We start from the raw sequence: 19,200 nt of genomic DNA on the forward strand, positions 1-19,200 counted from the left end.
CTGTAGTTTGATGTAGTAGGATTTTTTATCTGAATGACTAGTTTTTGGCAAGATTTCTTAGTTGTTTAAACTTAAGGAACATTTCAGGTTGTTTGTGTTTTAGGTAGGCTTTCCAGGTTTTATCCCTTTGAAGCATAATCTTTTTAGTGTCACTGGTGAGCCAAGGGGTGGTTTTAGTTTTGTTTCTTTTTCGTCTTATTGGGACTTGGGAGTTAAGGATACTTAAGAATGTGGAGCTGAAATACTCAACAGCTTTGTCTAGAGGCAAAGTTTTTAGGGGGTTCCAGTTAGATAGCTTCAGGGAGTTTGAGAAAGAGGTTTGATTAAAGTTAGTTAGGTTACGAGTTTGAATAAAGTGGTGAGAGGGAGGTGAGGAGGGAGTGGCTCTAATGGAGAAGGCAGGGAGGTGGTCTCCTAAAGGGTCAGGATTGACACCAGATTTTATAACTTTGTTAGGATGTGATACTAGTATCCAGTCAAGTATGGAGCCAGGGGGGTTAGTTTTGTTAGGTCTGGTAATTGAGTTTGTAAGTTGAGTGAAGTTGAAAAGGTTGATAGTAATGGAGGGATTAGGGTTGCTGATTTTTCCCCAGTCAATGTTTACATCTCCCATAATAAAGGTTTCTAGTTTAATGTTAGAAGAGGACCATGAGAGGATGTCTTCTAAAATATTGATATTGTTACCAGGAGGAATGTAGAGGGAAATAATACAGATGCTTTTGTGGTTGTTCATTTTTAGTATACCAATAACTAGTTCTGCATTATTACAAGAGAGGATGGTGTTGGGGTATGGAGTCATAGTTAGGAGGTTAGAGTAGATTAAGGCAACTCCACCTCCTCTTCTATTAGTACGATCAGATATTGCCAACATTCTGGCAGATAGGTTCAGTGCCAGCTTTACACCCCTCTCATCCCCTAAGGGCCCATCTCCATACCGGAAGAATCCAAAGTTCCTGTAATCACGGCTGTACAGGTAAAAACCACACTCTCCAAAGCCAAGAACACAGCATTCATGGGCTCTGACAACATCCCAGGCTGTGTTCTACACAAACTGCAGAATGAACAGGCACCCCACCAAAGCACAATGTTTAGTCATAGCCTCACCTCAGGCTTTGTGCCCACTGAATGGTGCACAGCAACGGTTATCCCACTCCACAAAGGGGGAGCCACCACGGACCCTGGGAACTACTGCCCCATTAGCCTAACGAGAATGGTCTGCAAGGCCATGGAACGTATCATCATGGATCTTATACACAAAGACATTGGTAATCTCCAAACTTTGGACTCCACCCACTTCGGGTTTGTAAAAGGCAGATCATGTCTCCTAAACCTGGCAGGCTTCTTTGAAGCAGTCACCAAAGCTGTAGACGAGGGTAAGATGGTTCACACAGCCTATTTGGATCTCGCCAAGGCTTTTGACACCATCCCCCACTCTGGAATTATAGATAAATTCACTAAACTAGGTATAAATCCCTATGTCACAAGATTGGTTACCAACTGGCTCACTGACAGAACCCACACTGTGAAAGTAGCACACTCCAAATCCGACTACAGACTAGTGACAAGTGGAGTACCACAGGGTTCAGTCCTGGGTCCTCTCTTGTTTGGTATCTACTTTTCTGAAGTACAGGCTAACACAGAAGGTCTTTGGCTAACGAAGTTCGCACATGACTGCAAACTAGGAGCCATAATCGAAACTCCTAACGATGTGAACATCCTACAAAAGGGCCTCATGGAGACAGATGTGCGGTGTCAAAGCCATGGCATCAAGCTCAATGCCAAAAAGTGCACTGTCACCCCCTTTGGTAAAAACTCTGTACCCATGAGCTACCACATAGGTGGTAGGCTACTTAACACCAAAAGTGTGATAAGAGACCTTGGGACACAGGTGGACAATAGTCTCTCCTTTGATAATAACATCGCCACAGTAGTCAGGAAATCCTTCTACGTGGCACACCTCATCACAAAAGGTTTCTCATCCAGGAAAAAAGAGGTCATTGTTCCCCTCTACTCATCTCTCATTAGACCCATTAGAGAGTGCAACGCCCCTTTTGGTATGTACCTCATAAGACATCTACAACAACTGCAAAGGCCACAGAAATAACTCACAAAGAGGATTACCGGCTTCAAACAGATGCCCTATGCAGACCATCTCAAAAACCTCCAGCTTTACTCCGTCGCATATCGCCTACTCAGAGGTGATCTTTGCCTAACATACAAAGCTATGTTAAACCCAGTTGGACATGCTCCACTTAAAGAAATTCCAATCCCTCCGAGCTACACACTCTATGGACCTAAACCTTGTCACTACAATAAACAGAACATGCTGGAGGGATAGATTCCTGTCCTAGAGACTTCTCATACTCTAGAACAAACTAGCTATCTATATCAAACAAAGCCCCTCATTAGCACTCTTCAAGAAAAATCTTGATGATTGGATGGGAAATAGGAAATTCACCTTGGGGATCACCTCTGTGGCTCTGCTTGACAGGAGCACAGGAAAATAATTTTCTTGGATGGCAAAAGCCAGGGTACCTTTTAGACTAGGCTTATATAGGCCCTAAGGCCAATAGCCTAGTACCTACCTATGAACCACTTCTACAGGGAAAAACAACTGAAGTATGGGTTGCAGGTACATAGGTAAACTTTTTCCAAGAGAAAGTAGTTTTAAGTAATTGACCTAGGAGTACAATAGGAAGAGAAAAATGGAGGGGGGGACCAGTAGATTGTAGTGAAAGGGGAGAGTCTTCAGTTTAGAGAACAGATTAAATACAACTCTAACATACACTAATGTAGCTGAAAGCACTAAGTTTAAAGACTTAGCATGTACACTTGGTCACATTTAGGATTTTTTTAACCTGAAAAGAGTTGGAACAGGTTTCCAGGGGCTTACCTTCTTTGGGACCAGAAATAGCCCAGAATAAAATACATGTCCTTGTTCCTGTATTAGATGTTTTGTGGCTCTGTAAAGCAGGAGTTGAGACAAGACTAGCTGTTTTAGTTCTCCTACTCCTGGCAGGATGGGAAGTACTGCAGAAAGTGAGGGAAAGCTTTGAAGGCTGTCCAATATTATGAGGTCCCTTGCCGAATTGTCTATTTTCACTGAGAAGTTTGCTTTCAAATGAAAAATACCCTTCCCACCTACCCACTTAGGATGGAGGAATGCTGGAAAGGAAAGTTTCCTCTCTTTCCCTTATCTTGTTGTTTGTTATTTGGCCTTGTCACCATCACCACCCAAGCCAAGTTTCTTCTTCTTTTTTTTTTTTTGAAAGTCTTCCTCTGGCTGAAACAACCTGTTTTTGATGGTTTCCTACATTGCTTAGTTGGATAAGAAAAAAAAACAGGTACCTGTTCATCACAGTCTCTCTCTCTGCTTTCCCCTCTCCTTCTCCCCATTCTTCCCTCCTCCATATTACACCTTCAAGTCTTACTTTTTTTTATGGCATCCTCTTCATTCCCAGTTGAGTTAGTCCCTCCTTAACTTTTGCTTCAAGTTCTTCCTTCTGTGTCTTATTTTTGTTCCTGTTTCCCCTCTTTATGGTCCTTTTTGTTTTAGGTTTATGTGCCATTCTACCTAGTCCTCTTTTCCATGTGTATCTTTCGAAATCCCTCGACTCTCACTTTCCTATGTCTATACTAATTCTGAGGTCTTCTTTACTTATCTTCACCTTTTTCTTGGCTCATATGAAAATATCTCATTTGTTTTCAATTTCCTTAATCAGCATTTCTTTCATGGGTACATGCCTTAATGTGCACTTCACCTGTGGGCTTACCATTTTGACAATATTGCTTCCACCAGTCTTGATGTTTTCCTTTTCCAACTTTCTAAATTCGCTCCTGTTTTCTTCACTAAGTTCCTGTGCTTCTCCTCTCTGGTCATTACCGCTGCTCTGAAATGCTTCACTCCCAGTCCCATTGCATTTCGTTATCCATTTGTTCCCCCTCTATCCCTGCTCTCATCATTACCATTTGTAAGATAACACTCCATTCTGCAGCTTGGGTAATGGCTTAATATTTCTGCCAAAAGGACAGCATTCCTAACAGGTTCATGGGGAATACATTAATTTGGCTGAAAAACACAAAATATCGGCACCCAAAATGTTGAGAATTTAAAGTATTGAAAATGGGAATTTGTTCTTTTCCCTTTGTTGTGAGATCCTGGAGTTTTTATATATAATTAGCAGAGGGTGTGGGTGGTGCAGGAGAGCTTGCTATCCCTACATTTAATACATTTTCAATATTTTAAGTTTTCAACATTCTGAATTTCAATATTTTTTGAGTTTTTTCAACCAAATGAATGTACTCTATTCAGGGAGGGATGTCCCATGGTTTCTCAGCTTTCTTCCAGATACTGGTCAAGTCTCTTTAAGGGAAAAAAGGAGGTGGTGAAACTTTTTTTCCCATTATCTTCAGGATAAGTCAGTAACCTGTGCTCTCCCAGTCTTGGGTGTGGAAAGCAACAAATATGGGTGAGGGAGGAATAATGGGCACACAAAATTTGGGAAGAAGCTCATGTATAAAGTGGCACCTGTTTATAAGGGCCTGCAGAAGGGCCAAGGCTAACATGGAATGAAACTCCCTACACTGACTCTCTTACACTCATGTAATAAAATACTACTGGTTGTCATAAAATGGTTTTAAGGTCCAACACCTTCAGAATGGCAGCAGGTTCACCAGAAACAGGAGGGGCCAAAGGTGCCCCTTGACACTCACTGGCAAGGCAAGGCAATAACACTACAGGAATCAAAAGAAGATGAGTCTGTGAGTCACAGTTCAGCCACACAGTCTTGGCTAGGGAAAACAAGTGTGCACTTTACAGCAGCCACATTAGTTGTATGCCCAGAACAAAAAGGGATGTATTTTAATCTTAGGGCTTACTGAAAAAGATGGCTGACAGGGGAATGATACAGCTGCCACCTTTTAGGTCAACAACCAATGAACAGTGTGAGGTCAGTCCTTTATTTATGAAGGCAGACATCACAAGTCAAAAGGATGAAGATTATGTGTTAGCAGACTTCGTTAGCAGAGTGCATGCTCTTGGCCTCCCTTACCTCATCCTTTTGTACTGATTCAAGTCTGGAAGCACACAAAGGACGAATCTTGTAAAGTCTACTTAATGTGACAGATGCTAAGCTTACTGAAGCTCAGTATCTCCACCACACTGTTCTGCTACCCTTAATCACCAACCTATATCTATCTTTAAAGTTAAACACCGTTTAAAAACATTTTTGCAGGGAGCAGTACAATCCTGCAGCCCTGATGGGGTCATTCTAACCTTACAACCCTCAGTCTCTACAGGGACCAACTCTGAGATCATACCTACTCACAACAATGGGAATTAAATGCTTCCCTTTTCTTTGTCTCAGTGTGACCTCACAGGCAGTTATAGTTAAAGACTGGGGATGTGGGAGCAAAGCCTCCAAAATCCAGGGATATCTCCTGCAAAGCAAAACTGGCCTCGAGATTTAAACAACTTTAATGTAGCAATGCAGTGTGTTGAACAGTGGTAAGATTGTCTGAGATAGTGAGTGCCATAGTTTCACAGATTGAAATAGATCTCTTTCTTGACAGCTTTTTTTGCAAGTTACCACTTAAAATCTTTTTCCTTCTAAAATACATAAAGTAATGCTCACAATAAATCCTATAACTACTGGCTGATTAAATAAATATAAAGTCTAGAATTCTCTAAATTTTAGACTTTTTGGAAGCTGAGCTCCCACATCCCCAGGCTGTAAATATACTATTTCTACGGTCTCGCTCCCAGTCAGCTCATTTAATCTGCAGGGCAGAAGCCAGGCACTCCCAGACTAGCCAAGAGTCCTACAAGTCCATTTATTCTACAGGGGCAGGAGCCAGACACTCCCAGACTAGCAGAGTGTTCTATAAGCTCATTCATTCTACAGGTCAGGAGCCAGGCACTCCCAAGACTTGCCAAAAGTCCTACAGTTCATTTATTCTGCAGGGCAGGAATCAGGCACTCCCAAATTAGCTGAGAGCCCGACAGCCCATTCATTCTGCAGGGGCAGCAGCCGGGCACTCCCAGATGAGCTGAGAGCTGTACAGCCCATTCATTCTGCAGGGCAGGAGCCAGGCATTCCCAGACTAGCCAACAGACCTACAGTCCATTCATTCTGTACGGGCAGGGGTCATGCACTCCCAGACCAATTGAGGGCCCTACAGTTCATTCATTCTGCAGGGGTAGGAGCCAATCACTCACAGACTATGCAAGAGCCCTACAGTGCATTCATTCCACAGGGGCAGGGGGCAGGCACTACCAGAATAGCAGAGAGACCTACAATCTATTCATCCTACAGGGGCATGAGCCAGGCCCTCCCAGACTAGCCAAGAGCCCTACAGTCATGTCATTCTACAGAGGCAGGAGCCAGACACAACCAGAGTAGCCGAGAGTCCTAAAGCTCATTCATTCTGCAGGAGCAGAAGCCAGGCATGCCCAGACTAGTGGAGAGCCCTATGGCCGCCACTCTCTTTGTAGAGGCTTGAGCCAGGCACACCCAGATGAGCCATACAACCCATTCATTGAAGGTGGACAGGAGCCAGACACTCCCAGACAAGCCAAGAGCTCTACTGCCCATTTATTCCTGCAAGGAAAGATGATCAGTCCATCTGTTCCTTACAGTAGTGAGAGTCAAGTGGTAGGCAGTGGGCCAGTTTGCTGGTCCTGTAGGGTGGCTTACGCTTCTCTACAACAGCACCTCTTTCCACTCTGCAGCTCACAGCTGCTATAAGGAGAATGCCAAGAAATGCTGAATCCTCTCCTCTGGTCCTTGCATCTGTACAATGGTAGCATGTGACCCCTTGTCCTCAGCTCTATGTGTGCAACACTTAGTGCTCCCACTAGGTGCCACTCCACTGGTGAGCCAAAGACATTGCCTTCCTCACAGAATGGGTGACATAGCAGTGGCCACTCACTTCCACATTTCCTGGCCAGCTCCTACAGGTGCATAACCTGCTAATCCATCCCACTTCACCAATGTCATAGTCAGGATTTTATCCCTCTTTACCACAGAGCTGATAAACTTTGACGTTTTTTCAGCAATGAATGTGGAAACTTTCTTAAGAAAAACATAAGGTTCAAGAGCAGTAGAGAAAATCACTTGAAAGTATAGCATGAGATGTACCCACCAGGGTCCAGTTAATGATAATAGTGAATACATCAATGGGAGGTGTACACATCCTCCTAGAACATAAGCTGAAAATAACAGTTTGTACCAAAAAAGTTAGTTTTTGGAAAAGGAAAGCTGCACTGTTTGCCAATACAGATGGCTACTTGAATTATGGATATGGAATTACAGTTCTGTTCCACATCAAAACAATGTAACTGTGTAACATTTCATTTATATGCGCAGCATAAAAGTTGCTTAAAGGTATATCTTTTCTCATAAACCAGAAATGAGGTGGTGAACATTCAGATTACTATATCTGCAGCAGTAAACTCAAAATGTGATAACAGATTATTAAAAAAACATTAAAACCATTTGCCAGTGAACTGTTAACATTACTTTTCTGTCATTTTTTGTGAAGTGTGGCAAACTGTTCAGCTGTACTGTACCTTTCTCTTGGGCCAGTTCCTGCAAACAGAAAAAGATGACCCGAGCTCCCAAGCTAAAGCCAATTAAAGTAACTGGTCTCTTCCCCTATAAAAATAAGAGAGAAAACACCTCATTCAGTATGACAGCATTGGAAGAAGTGATGCAGTTACATATTGGTTTGTTGTACTTTCATAAGTCTGTGGCAAGCAGGGCCTGATTACAGTAAGTTATAATGTGCCTGTTTTACTATCTGATCTAACACCTCTTTTATTTACTAATCAGTGCAGAACTTCATGAAATGCATAATGTACCTGTTTGACTGTGGGTGACCTCTCTTATATGGCTGAGTGAACCTGGATATCAAGAGTGTACATGAAAGGAATGCTGAAGGCAGTGAACCAATCTACACCATAATGTGGTCTGAGGCTGAAGAATCACTTGGCACGTTGATCTGCCATGAAAATTCTGGTTCTGGAAAAGTACAGCTGTAATTAAGTATGGTTACTGTAACAGTAGATCTTCAAATAACAGTCGCTGCAACAGTAATCATAAACTTTGGGTTATCTTATCTTACCTTGTACCTACTGCAGCCTAGACCAGCAAAAACAGAGGCTTCTCTCCTTCCCTACACTAGCCAACCCAGGCTCATGCTGGTGTGCAATTATGTAGCATCCACATAACTCATTTTTAAATCCTGTGTTGGTGTACACCCTTCTTCTCTTTTCTTCAAGACATAATTCCTTTAGCTATTGTTTATATCCCATGTTGCTGCACATTCACTTATGTTGTTCTAGCCACCCAGCAAAGGAAAATATAAGATAAATCCTTCAAATGCTGCCAATTAGTAAATATGACAGAGAAATCAGGTAATGCATAAATGTCCATGTACACAGACATGCACACTAAAGTATGTAGGTAAGCAGGTGTGTGTGTGTGTGTGTGTGTGTGTAGGTGTACAAACACTGGATAATAACTGCATGTGCTTGTGTGCAAGTATTCAAATATGTATATTTACATCAACAGATACGTACGATAAAGATTTGTGGAAACTGGTGTTTGGAAAGGAGAAAAATCTAACCTACACAGAATTACAGTCAGTAAAAAAATTTAAACCATGACAGGATAGCTGTGACAGTCAGAACAGCATGTCTTTGACTCGTCGTTTTCTTTAAAGTAAGTAAGTAGATGGATTCACATCCCAGGAAGGTTTGTGAAAGTAGATGAAAGATAACTTTGAAATCATAGAAACTGCTAAGTTAGCATAGATGTACTCAAACCACTCCAGAAATAATACATAACTGAAAGAGTGACAAACATGCATAAAAGCTACATACACCCAAACTAACCAGCGAGTCATACGTAGTATATAGTGTAATACTGCCCAAAAATAGTATTTCAATAATAATTCTAAGCATAGATTCTTTATATCAACACTGTAGGAAGAAAAAGATTTCCAGAGACAGATAATGTAATATGAAGTGGAAAACACAGTACGTTACAAAACAGGATGGTTCAAATATGGAGAAAATAATGCATTATTTTGACTTTCAGTAAATATAACATCCCACCAAATCATGTAAAATAAATCTTGCATTAGACTTTCTTAACAATAACATCTATATGGTGCTCATCTGGGGAGTACGACAGGTGGCTTAGCTCGCTGCACTGGTGACACCTGTCCATGCCATACCACAACATGAACAGCCTAGTTTGCCCATGCTGCAAGGGGGATGCGCCCAGCTCAAGAAGTTACACATACTCCTTCTCCTGGGGCAGCTAACATGGAGCTTGCAGGCAGCCAAAGAGGTGGGGATGGGGTAGTCTGAACAAATCTACAGACTGGTCTGTTCCCTAACACTCAACGCTCATGTCCCTTGGGAACTAATTGACCAAAGGATTTTCACTCCAGTAGAGAAATGCCACTGAGCACAGGGTTGACCTTGCAGATTAAAAAAATAATATTGTCATCCCAGTAATAACATTCATATATGGAAAATAATTTCCCTAAAATGTAAGGGACTGCAGCTGGGTAGCTTTGCTGCTACAATTACTATTAAGTAAAGATGTACTGTAACACTAAGTATACATGTCCACAGCTGTCCTATCTTCTTCAGGAATAATGTAACAGTAAATCACAGTATTTGAACAGAATTCAAAGCAGTACCCACATTTTTATTTTCTAAGCAAGCTAGAATATTAAACTAAATTAAATTAATAGCTAGTATTATTAATGCAAAAATTAAACCGATAAGCAAAGTGTCATGTAATATACTGAGCAACAACAGCAAATCTATGTTCAAAAATAGGAACAAAAGCTCCAGAGCACAGATATATAAACCTCTGCCTAAAACAGAGGATTCAGAAGTTCAATTTACAGTTTGCTGCTGGAGGCACAGGAAAGACAAGGAAATGCCAGCACACCTCAGGGGGGGGGGGGGTGGTAAGCATGCTTGATGTGCTCTCTCTCTCTCTCTGATTTAGACTCCCTAGTGGAGGCTGGTTGTTACTTGGCTGCAGCCGCTGCAAGGGCAGAAGGACCTTATAAAGAGACAACGCTCAATAAAACAGGTGACATTCCTCACAAAGCCCCAGTGCATGCCTTCCATGGGTGATCCCTTGAGCATCCACAAGCATCCATACTAGGGAAGTAGGGCCATAAAGATAAGAGCTCCAATTTATTTCACAGGTGATGGCACTACTCACCATACTAAACCTTTGCCCTGAAGAAAAGGAATGGTACAGGCTACTTTTCAGCCTGAAGAAACAAAGTATCAAGTGAGATTTAAGATGGAAGCTTGGTGGCCATAAGAGGCTCAAGAAAGGATGGATGACTACAATAACATAAATAAAACAAAGTAAGTTATGAGGAGGCCATATATTTTGCTAACTAGGTTAACACTGCTGGTCAGAGCCCATTTATACCGAGAAAAGGGAAAAAAATGCCAAGAAGCAAAATGATACATGCTCTCCACAACCTATTGGTACAAAAGACTAATATTCCAATAATATCTTGTTGATTAAAAAAACAAAAAACATTGTACTATATGTAGTATGTATAAAAAAGAAAACAAAAGGAAATGGTACTCATATGCAAAGATGAAGTAAGGCATCACACAAAATCAGCAGCAATAAAGAAAAAAGGCAGGTATAATGAATATATGATGACACTTTAATAAGGATATTCATCCTGCTTTCTTACAATCTGGAGAGCTTATTTTTGGAAAGAAAAGGGTCTTTTGAACCCTTTTCAAAAGGAAAACCAACCGCAATCTCATCTGCAGCCCATTAACCAAAGGAGTCACCAACAACACCTATAAAGAGAAGAAGAAGCCATACAAGCAGACAGCCTTCCAGAAATGCACCCAATTTACAGCATCAATGAAAAACCCAGGACAAGAAATACCATCTTAGCTTCTTGACTATAGGATACTGCTGCAAGATAGGACATGACAATGAATTATACCATGCCTTTATAAAACCTACTAGTTTTTTTTCTGAATGGTACTATTTATGTAGTAATTTGTTAACTGGGCAAGTCCACTGGTCACAAATGTCTCTCTCAGATGCAACCCAGGAACACTTTCTGGTTAACTGACTTTCTCAGACCTGCATAGTTTACAGTTGGAAATTGAAGTAATCAAACCTAGGACTACAGGATAAAACTCATTAACAGCTCATAGCCTTAACCCATTGAGCCAGACTGAAAAAATACCATGTAAATGATGAAGAATAACAGCCATGAAAATCCTATAGTTTGTAAATATCAGTGCAACAGACTTTTATTAATCTACTACTGATGGATTATGCACAAGATCCAGGGTAATAAGAAGGCACACCAGTCATCATTTTGACACATAAGGTGTGACAAAGATGAACAACCTGCTGACAAAAAAATCTTTAAAATTATTTTGGGCAAAAGAAAGTTAAGTACTAGATTTTTGGGATCCACTTTGATCAACTTCAGACTTAGCCACAGGAAGCAATTGTTTTGCACCTTTTCAGCTTTTACAAAACATAAGAACAAGGCTCTGTATAAAAAGGCAACTGATTCTGAATGCTTGTAAGGGGTTTACACTAAATTTTAGATGTTACTTTAAAGGAAACGACATATTTAATTAACTACATGATTATGTATTATAAAATATTCTTGTAAAAAAGTGTTTTATGAGAAGATTTGTAAAGTAGATGCACCAGTATGTGTATCATGTTTATATTGTTCAAGTTGTGGGAAAGGATCGTATGAATTATTGGCTAAACGCAAAAACAGCAACACACCAAATGATAGTGCCTTCTTCATTAAATTAAACAACAGTACTTAACTTCTTCTTCTTCTTAACTAAATCTACCAAAGCCAAGTTTGAGGCAAAAATAGCCACCCAACCAAAGAGCAATCACAAGGCCTTTTTAATTATGTTCATAATCTCATGAACACAATGCAGCAATGCACAGAGCTGATAGTTAACAATGATACCTACACTGAAGCTGAAGATAGAGCTAACCTACTAATCCATAAATTCAGCTCAAACGGCACACATCTCTCCCCCCTTGCCTTATCTCACATGAAATATCTGTTACAGACTCACCACAAGCAATCACATAAGACCAAGTTCTGAAAGCACTATTAAAAGCAAAAGCAAAACATTCTGTGTAACTGGGTCCTGACAATATTCCAGGAGGCATCTCAAATAGCATGAAGTACAATTTAGCCACATCCCTAATAACACTGTTCAACCTTAGCCTCCATTTGGGTTTTGCACAACTGAATAGAAAACAGCAACTGTTATTCCCTTGCACAACTGAGGACCATTCATGGACTCAGGTAATTTCAAACCAATTAAGTCTGACAAGCTTCATATCCAAAACCATGGAAAGAATTACTATGACATTAATAAGGATATAGAACATAACATAACATGAACCAGGAATCCAGGACGCTGAGAGTTGGTTATAAAAGTCCACCTTTATTCACCATACAGTTTGTTTTAGCACTTTCATCTCTTCCAAAGAGACTTCATCAGAAACAAAGAACTTAAACAATTAACACTTTTTATAGTGTGGATAATTGATGACATCACACAAAAAAACTTTCAAACTTTTAAAGCACTAGATGCATTTTAAAATCTACTATCTAAAAGTCAATGTTATTGAAGTTTAAAAATATATATTGTTCACCAACAACATGGGAAATATGTATATATAGAAAAATGGGGACAGTACTCACATACTAACAACTATTACCATATATGTACACCCAATATATGTACACATTATAAAAACATCTCACAATGTAGTGAAAATAAAATAAAATAAAATAAACTTTGCATGAAGCAATATTTAATATAAGATTATAGCTGGTTAGATCTTTCTATTAAAAAAGGAACTAAGGAGACTGATTCATTAAGTCCCGGGGGATACATAGAAGCCAGTCTAAACTGCCACTGGCATTCTTTATTTTTTAATAAATTCTTCCAATCACCCCCTCTTGTATCAATCCTAACCATGTCTAATATGCCAAACACAAATTTTTCAAAGTCTTGGCATAGCAAACTATGTTTATACAATGCATTTGTATTGTTACATGTCCTTATGTTGTAAAGGTGTTCATAGATTCTATTTTTCAAACAACGCTCTGTCTTCCCCACATAAAATTGTTTACAGGTATGGCATATAGCAAGATAAATGACCCCCTTAGAACTACAATTACCCTGCTTGAAAAATATTCTACTCTTCATTATGTTATCTAATATTATTGTGGGTTCAGTGTTAATGAATGAACAATAATTACACATTCCACATCTTTTTGTTCCATCCTTTACCCTGTTGTTTTCAACAATTTTATTTTCCAACAATTGTTTCATGTTTTTTCCCACCCTAGTAACAAATGTTGGTTTACTACCTAATTTGTTATATATAGATGTATTAGTTCTTAAAATATTCCAATTTCTTGTAAAAATATTTTTAACAACAGGTGTTCTCACATTGTGTGTTAAAACACATACTGTCTTAGAATAGTCGACTAGATTTGTACTAGATTTCTTCCTAGTCTCTCCTAAAGAGTTGGATTCATTAACTGTGCCTAAAAGAGGTAAATATTTGTTATCCCATGAGTTATATACATCCTGTAAAATAGAATTTATTAAAGTTGGGGGATAACCCCTCTCAAGAAACATATTCATTAATAAGTCAAACTCTCCCTTTAAATCATTTTGATTGGACGTCATTCTTGCTATCCTAATTGCCTGTCCATTAATAATGCTTAGTTTTTAAGCCAAAGGGTGGTCACTTTCAAAGTGAAGGTAGGCATTGCAGAATGTATTTTTTCTGAAAACATTAGATTGGAAACATTTCTTTTGTCTATTCTTGGTTATTAAGGTATCCAAAAAACTGATACCAAAATCATTGTATTGAAAAGTAAAAGACAAAAAATCTGTACTTGTATTAATATAATCAATAAAACTGTGTATGTCATTCTCTGCACCCCCCCACAAAATAAATATATCATCAAGGTACCGAAGGTATAATTTAATGTTGGACCAAAATGGTCCCCCAAATACATGTTTAATCTCCCATCCAAGTAGTACCAAGTTGCAGTAAACAGGTGAACAAGTGGCTCCCATAGGGACTCCAGAAACTTGTTGATAAAATTCCCCTTCAAACCATAAAAAATTATTGTCAAGAACAATGCTCATAAATTCACAAATAAGCTTCACTTTGTCATTTTCTAATTTAGAAAATTCAAACAATACTTCTTCAAAGAAAGACAAACCCTGATCCCTGGGAATACAAGTAAATAAATCTTTAACATCTATTGTTAAAAATAAATAGAAGTTATGTACTTACCATAACGTTCCATGTGGAGTGTTCATCTCGCCTTTGTTCTTACACATGGGTTCGGAGCCGATCCTCGGCTCCGTGCCGGCCTCTTGCAAGCTCTGCATCGAGAAGAAGCTCGAGACAATCTAATACCCACAATCCCCCTCTGCCTTTACCTCAGATCTAGTTTGCAAGCAAACCAATCTACATAACAGTACATTCATGCCATACATCTATACATACATAACAGACACATATAAGTATATGTGTATACCAACTATGTACAGAGAATAAGGACAGTAGTAAAAATGCTTCTGGCCAGGCATCAAAGAACGTTCCTCCTAAGGGTGGGAGGGTGGGACTGTAAGAACAAAGGCGAGATGAACACTCCACATGGAGCGTTATGGTAAGTACATAACTTCTATATGTGATAGTGTTCAATCTCGCCGTTTGTTCTTACACATGGGTAGCGTCCTAGCTCCTAAATCCTGAGGAACTCACGGGAGGGCGTTCTTGAGCACAGTGGAACCAAAGGTTGCTCTGTCCCTAGAAACCTTATCTACTTTATAATGAGAAATAAATGTATGTGGCTTAGACCAGGTAGCAGCCGCACAAATAGCATCCAGAGGTAGGCGAGCTGCATGGGCCAAAGGCGTAGATATTGATCTTGTGGAATGTCCCTTGGGTTTGTTTAGAAGGGGTTGATTTGCAGAATCGTATACATAGATTATACAATCAGATAACCACTTTGAAAGAGTTCTTTGGTAACTGCAAGTCCTTTCCTGCTATCAGCAAAAGCCACAAAGAGTTGATCTGTTTTCCTGTGATCTTTTGTTCTATCCAAATAAAACCTTAGCTGTCTGTGAACATCCAATTTGTGCAACATATACTCCATTTTGTTGGAGTGGTTTTTGAAGAAAGTGGGTAATTCAATGGACTGATTAATGTTGTTAATAGAACACACTTTAGGGAGGAAGGATGAATTGGTACGAAGAGAAACTCTGTCAGAGTGAAAGATTAGATAAGGGTGCTTGATGGAGAGAGCCTGAAGTTCAGACACTCGTCTAGCAGAAGTAATGGCTACCAGAAAGAGAGTTTTCCAGGACAAAAATTTTAATGGGCAAGAAGAGGCAGGTTCAAAGGGGGGCAACATTATTTTAGATAGTAACAAGTTTAGACTCCAAGGTGACGTAGGAGATCTGACTGGAGGTCTAATATGAAAAACTCCTTTTAAGAAGGCTTTACAAAGTCTGTGAGCCATGATAGGAGCTCCACACTCTTCCACATGGAAATTGAAATGGCAGCCAATTGAACTCTTAGAGTAGCAGGAGAAGCACCCTGATGAAATAAGTCTGTCAAGAACTCTAAAATCTTATTCAAAGGAGCTGTAAAGGGATCAACGTGGTGTGTATTCGCCCAGAATACAAACCGTTTCCATTGCTAGTATATGTTTTAGTAGTGGAAGCCTTATGCGAAGCCACTAATATATTCTGAACTGCTGGTGACAAGAGATCAGACCTGGCTAAGTTGGGAATTGGAGCAGCCAAGCTGCTAGATGGAGTGACAGGAGGCGGGATGGGGAACCCCTGACGAGTGAGTCAACAGATCCGGCTCTGGGTCCAGAATCCAGGGTCCCCGAATGCAGTGAGTTTTCAGGAGGGAAACCAAATTTGACGAGGCCAGAATGGAGCAATGAGAATTATCGTCCTGTGAAGGTTCCTGGCTTTCTGGAGAAATTTGGTATCAGAGGAAATGGAGGAAAGGCGTACAGGAGTCCGGGGGACCAATGGTAAAGCAGTGCGTCCCTGGGGACTTCCCTGGAGGGGTAATAGGGCAAAGTAGCTCCTGCATTTGGCGTTCATTGGAGGCAAACAGGTCGCAGGAAGGCTGGCCCCATGTGCGAAAAATCCTTTTCGCCACTGACTGTTTCAGAGACCACTTGTGTGGTAGCAGAATTGCTCTGCTCAGCTTGTCGGCTATGGCGTTGGATGACCCGGGATGTGCGTTGCTATTAGAAAGCGACCGTGGACTCTGCCCACTGCCAAATTCTCATGGCCTCTCTGCATAGTTGATAGGACCTGGTTCCCCTTGTTTGTTTATGTACCAGACTACCGACATGTTGTCCGTCTGAACTGCAATAGTCCCTAGAGGAAGAAGGGGAGCAAAGTGTTGCAACACTAGAAACACTGCCCTCAACTCTAGTACATTGATGTGCAGATTGTACTCCAAATTGGTCCATTAAGCCTTGGACTGTCTGTCCCTGAAAGATGCCCCCCCACCCTATCAGGGAAGCGTCCGTGGTCACCGTAACTGTAGGCGTGGGTAGCACAAACGGCCTCCCCTGGGAAAGGTTGCAGTTTTGGAGCCACCAGTTTAGGTCTGTTTTGCAAGTCTTTGTTATGAGAATCTCGTGTGTTAGAGGTAGCTGTTGAAATGACCATTGAGCAAACAGTAGCCATTGTAGAACTCTCATGTGCAGCCTTCCCAATGGTATTGCAATAAGGGAGGCTGACATGAGGCCCAACACCTTCAGAACTAGTTTTGCAGGAGATTTCCTTGACAAGAGCAGAAGACGTATGTGAGTCTGCAGCGATACTATCCTTTCTGTGGGAAGCCTCAGAATTAATTGCCGTGTGTTTAACTCTGCTCCTATGAACAAGATATTTTGTGATGGCTGAAGTAAGGATTTTCCGAAATTTACGGAGATCCCTAGGTGAACACACAGTTGAAGAACATAGTCTCTGGCCTGCAGTAGTTGGCCGGGTGGTGGCTGAAAGGAGCCAGTCGACCAGATACGGAAACACCTGGAATCCCTGCCGTCTCAAGTGAGACGCTACCACTGCCATGCATTTGGTGAAGACCCTGGGGGCTGAGGTCAGACCAAAGGGCAGGGCTCGAAATTGAAAGTGACTGGCTCCCAGCCGGGCGCAAATGATCTCTGGATGCCCTGGCCATTTTGATGTGGTAGTATGCATCCTCTAGATCTATTGAGCACATCCACTCGTCCTTCTGTAGAAATGGAAGGATCGACTGAAGCGTGACCATTGAACTTTTCTTTCTTGACGAAAGTATTGAGGTAACTCAGGTCTAGAATGGGCCTCCAGTCCCCTGTTTTCTTTGGAACTAAAAGAACCTTGAGTAAGTCCCGAATCCTTGCTGGTCCGCTGGGACTGGCTGGATGACTCTTTTGTCTAACAACTTTGAAATTTCTAAAGCTGCTGGCTCTCGCAGATGGGGGTACATCTGGGAGTCTTTTCTTTGGAATGGGATAAGATAGAAAGGGTATGGTGTAACCTCTGGTAACTACGCTTTTACCCAATTGTCTGTAGTTATATCTTGCCAGGCCTGAGGGTAAAAGGCTAGCGACCCCGACTGCCTCCAGAGCAGGACAGTCGGGCCTCCTCTCAGGAGTGCTGGAAAGGTTTACCAGGAGTGTATCCCTGTCACCTTGATGTTGCGGACCCCCTCTGCCGCCAGGGCGGCGTCTTACACCTCTGCCCCCTCCTCTGCCTCTAGAGGGTGCATCACCCTGTGTGCCCGGGAAAGACCCTTGATTTTGTTTCGAAACCACATTTTCCCACCGCGTTGCCCTTTGGGGTACGGTCTGGTTGGGGTGGAAAAACGGACTCCGACAGCAGACAGAGTCTTTCCCTCCTGTTCACACCGGGTAAGGGTCTCCTTTACCTTGGGGCCAAAAAGAGTGGCACCGTCAAATGGGGCGTTGTAAAGGAAGACTTGAAGGCTTCCGCAAAGGAGCATAGGCGCATCCAGGATTGTCTACGAAGAGCAATCGCTGAAGCTGCTGCCCTACTCGAACCTTCGGCTGCGTAGGAAATCAGCCTCATGGACGAGTTAACAATCGATGTTAGGGTATTAAGTTGCGCTGTCACTTTCTCTGAGACAGCTGCATCTGTAGAACCCTGGAGGGTATCTCCCAACTCTTTGACTAGATCCCTCTGCAGACGTGTAAAATGGGTCAAATAGTTCAGGGACCGCATGGAAAAAGCCGCTGAACTAAAATGCGCTTCCCATATCTATCCATCGTCCTAGAATCTTTATTAGGCGGATGGACAGGCGAAGAAGACTCCGACATCTCCTTTTCGTGGCTGCAGCCACCACCATAGCGTCTACTGGAACTCCTTTAGTAAGGTAGGACTTATCCTGAGGTGCTGTGATGTACTTGTTCGGTTTCCTAGGAACAGGTTCCACTGTGTCAGGAGCCTCCCACGCCCTTCGAGCAATAAGTTCCATTAGTTTGTCGAAGGGCGGAGTGACCCAGGAGGAGGAAGGGCGAGCACCAAATGCCTTCAGCAGAACTGACTCATCCTCAGAAGGGGGAAGGGACTGCCAGTCACCTCTCTGCTTCAGGATCTCCAAAATGTCTGAAAAAGAGACATCTTCTGAAGGTGACTTAGGGGACCCTTCTGACTCATCTAAGTCAGTATCAGATGTTATGGATTCTTGTGGAGAATCCAAGTGTCTCCTCTTACACAGTCTCTTCCTAGGGACTTCCTCATGGGGAGCATCCGAAGAAGCCTCGGAGGAAGAGGGGGCACCCTCCAGGGGTGGCTGAGACACTGGTGCCCGACGCTTGGATGTGGCCGTGGGTGCAGATGAAGACAAAGGCCCTTTATGGGGAGGAGAAACTGCTTCCACTGATGTGGTTGTCTGGGTAGACAACACCTTCCTCATCAGGTCGAACGCTCCCGGGTCCCGCATCGAAGAATCTCCCGGCTCCGAAGAAATGGGAAGAATCCCGACCACGGGCACGAAGGCATCGACCCGAGGACGGAGCCGAATCGATCCGTGCCGAGGCCCGAGGAGAGTCGGAACAGAC

The 19,200-nt window shown here is 41.8% G+C and overlaps 1 protein-coding gene across 3 annotated transcripts in view; it reads right to left on the bottom strand.

The window, feature by feature from the left end:
- The window catches only part of TMCO4 (transmembrane and coiled-coil domains 4), a 1,335,578-nt gene that overhangs the window by 488,173 nt on the left and 828,205 nt on the right, over window positions 1-19,200 (bottom strand). For all 3 annotated transcript variants that reach the window (XM_044061794.1, XM_044061793.1, XM_044061795.1), the window contains exon 11: window positions 7,571-7,655. In XM_044061794.1, the coding sequence (XP_043917729.1) occupies window positions 7,571-7,655 (85 nt within the window). The remainder of the gene's footprint in view (window positions 1-7,570; window positions 7,656-19,200) is intronic.

Source organism: Protopterus annectens, chromosome 2.part0 (genome assembly GCF_019279795.1).
Source record: "Protopterus annectens isolate FY-2018-M chromosome 2.part0, PAN1.0, whole genome shotgun sequence".
Classification (NCBI taxonomy): Eukaryota; Metazoa; Chordata; order Ceratodontiformes; family Protopteridae; genus Protopterus; species Protopterus annectens.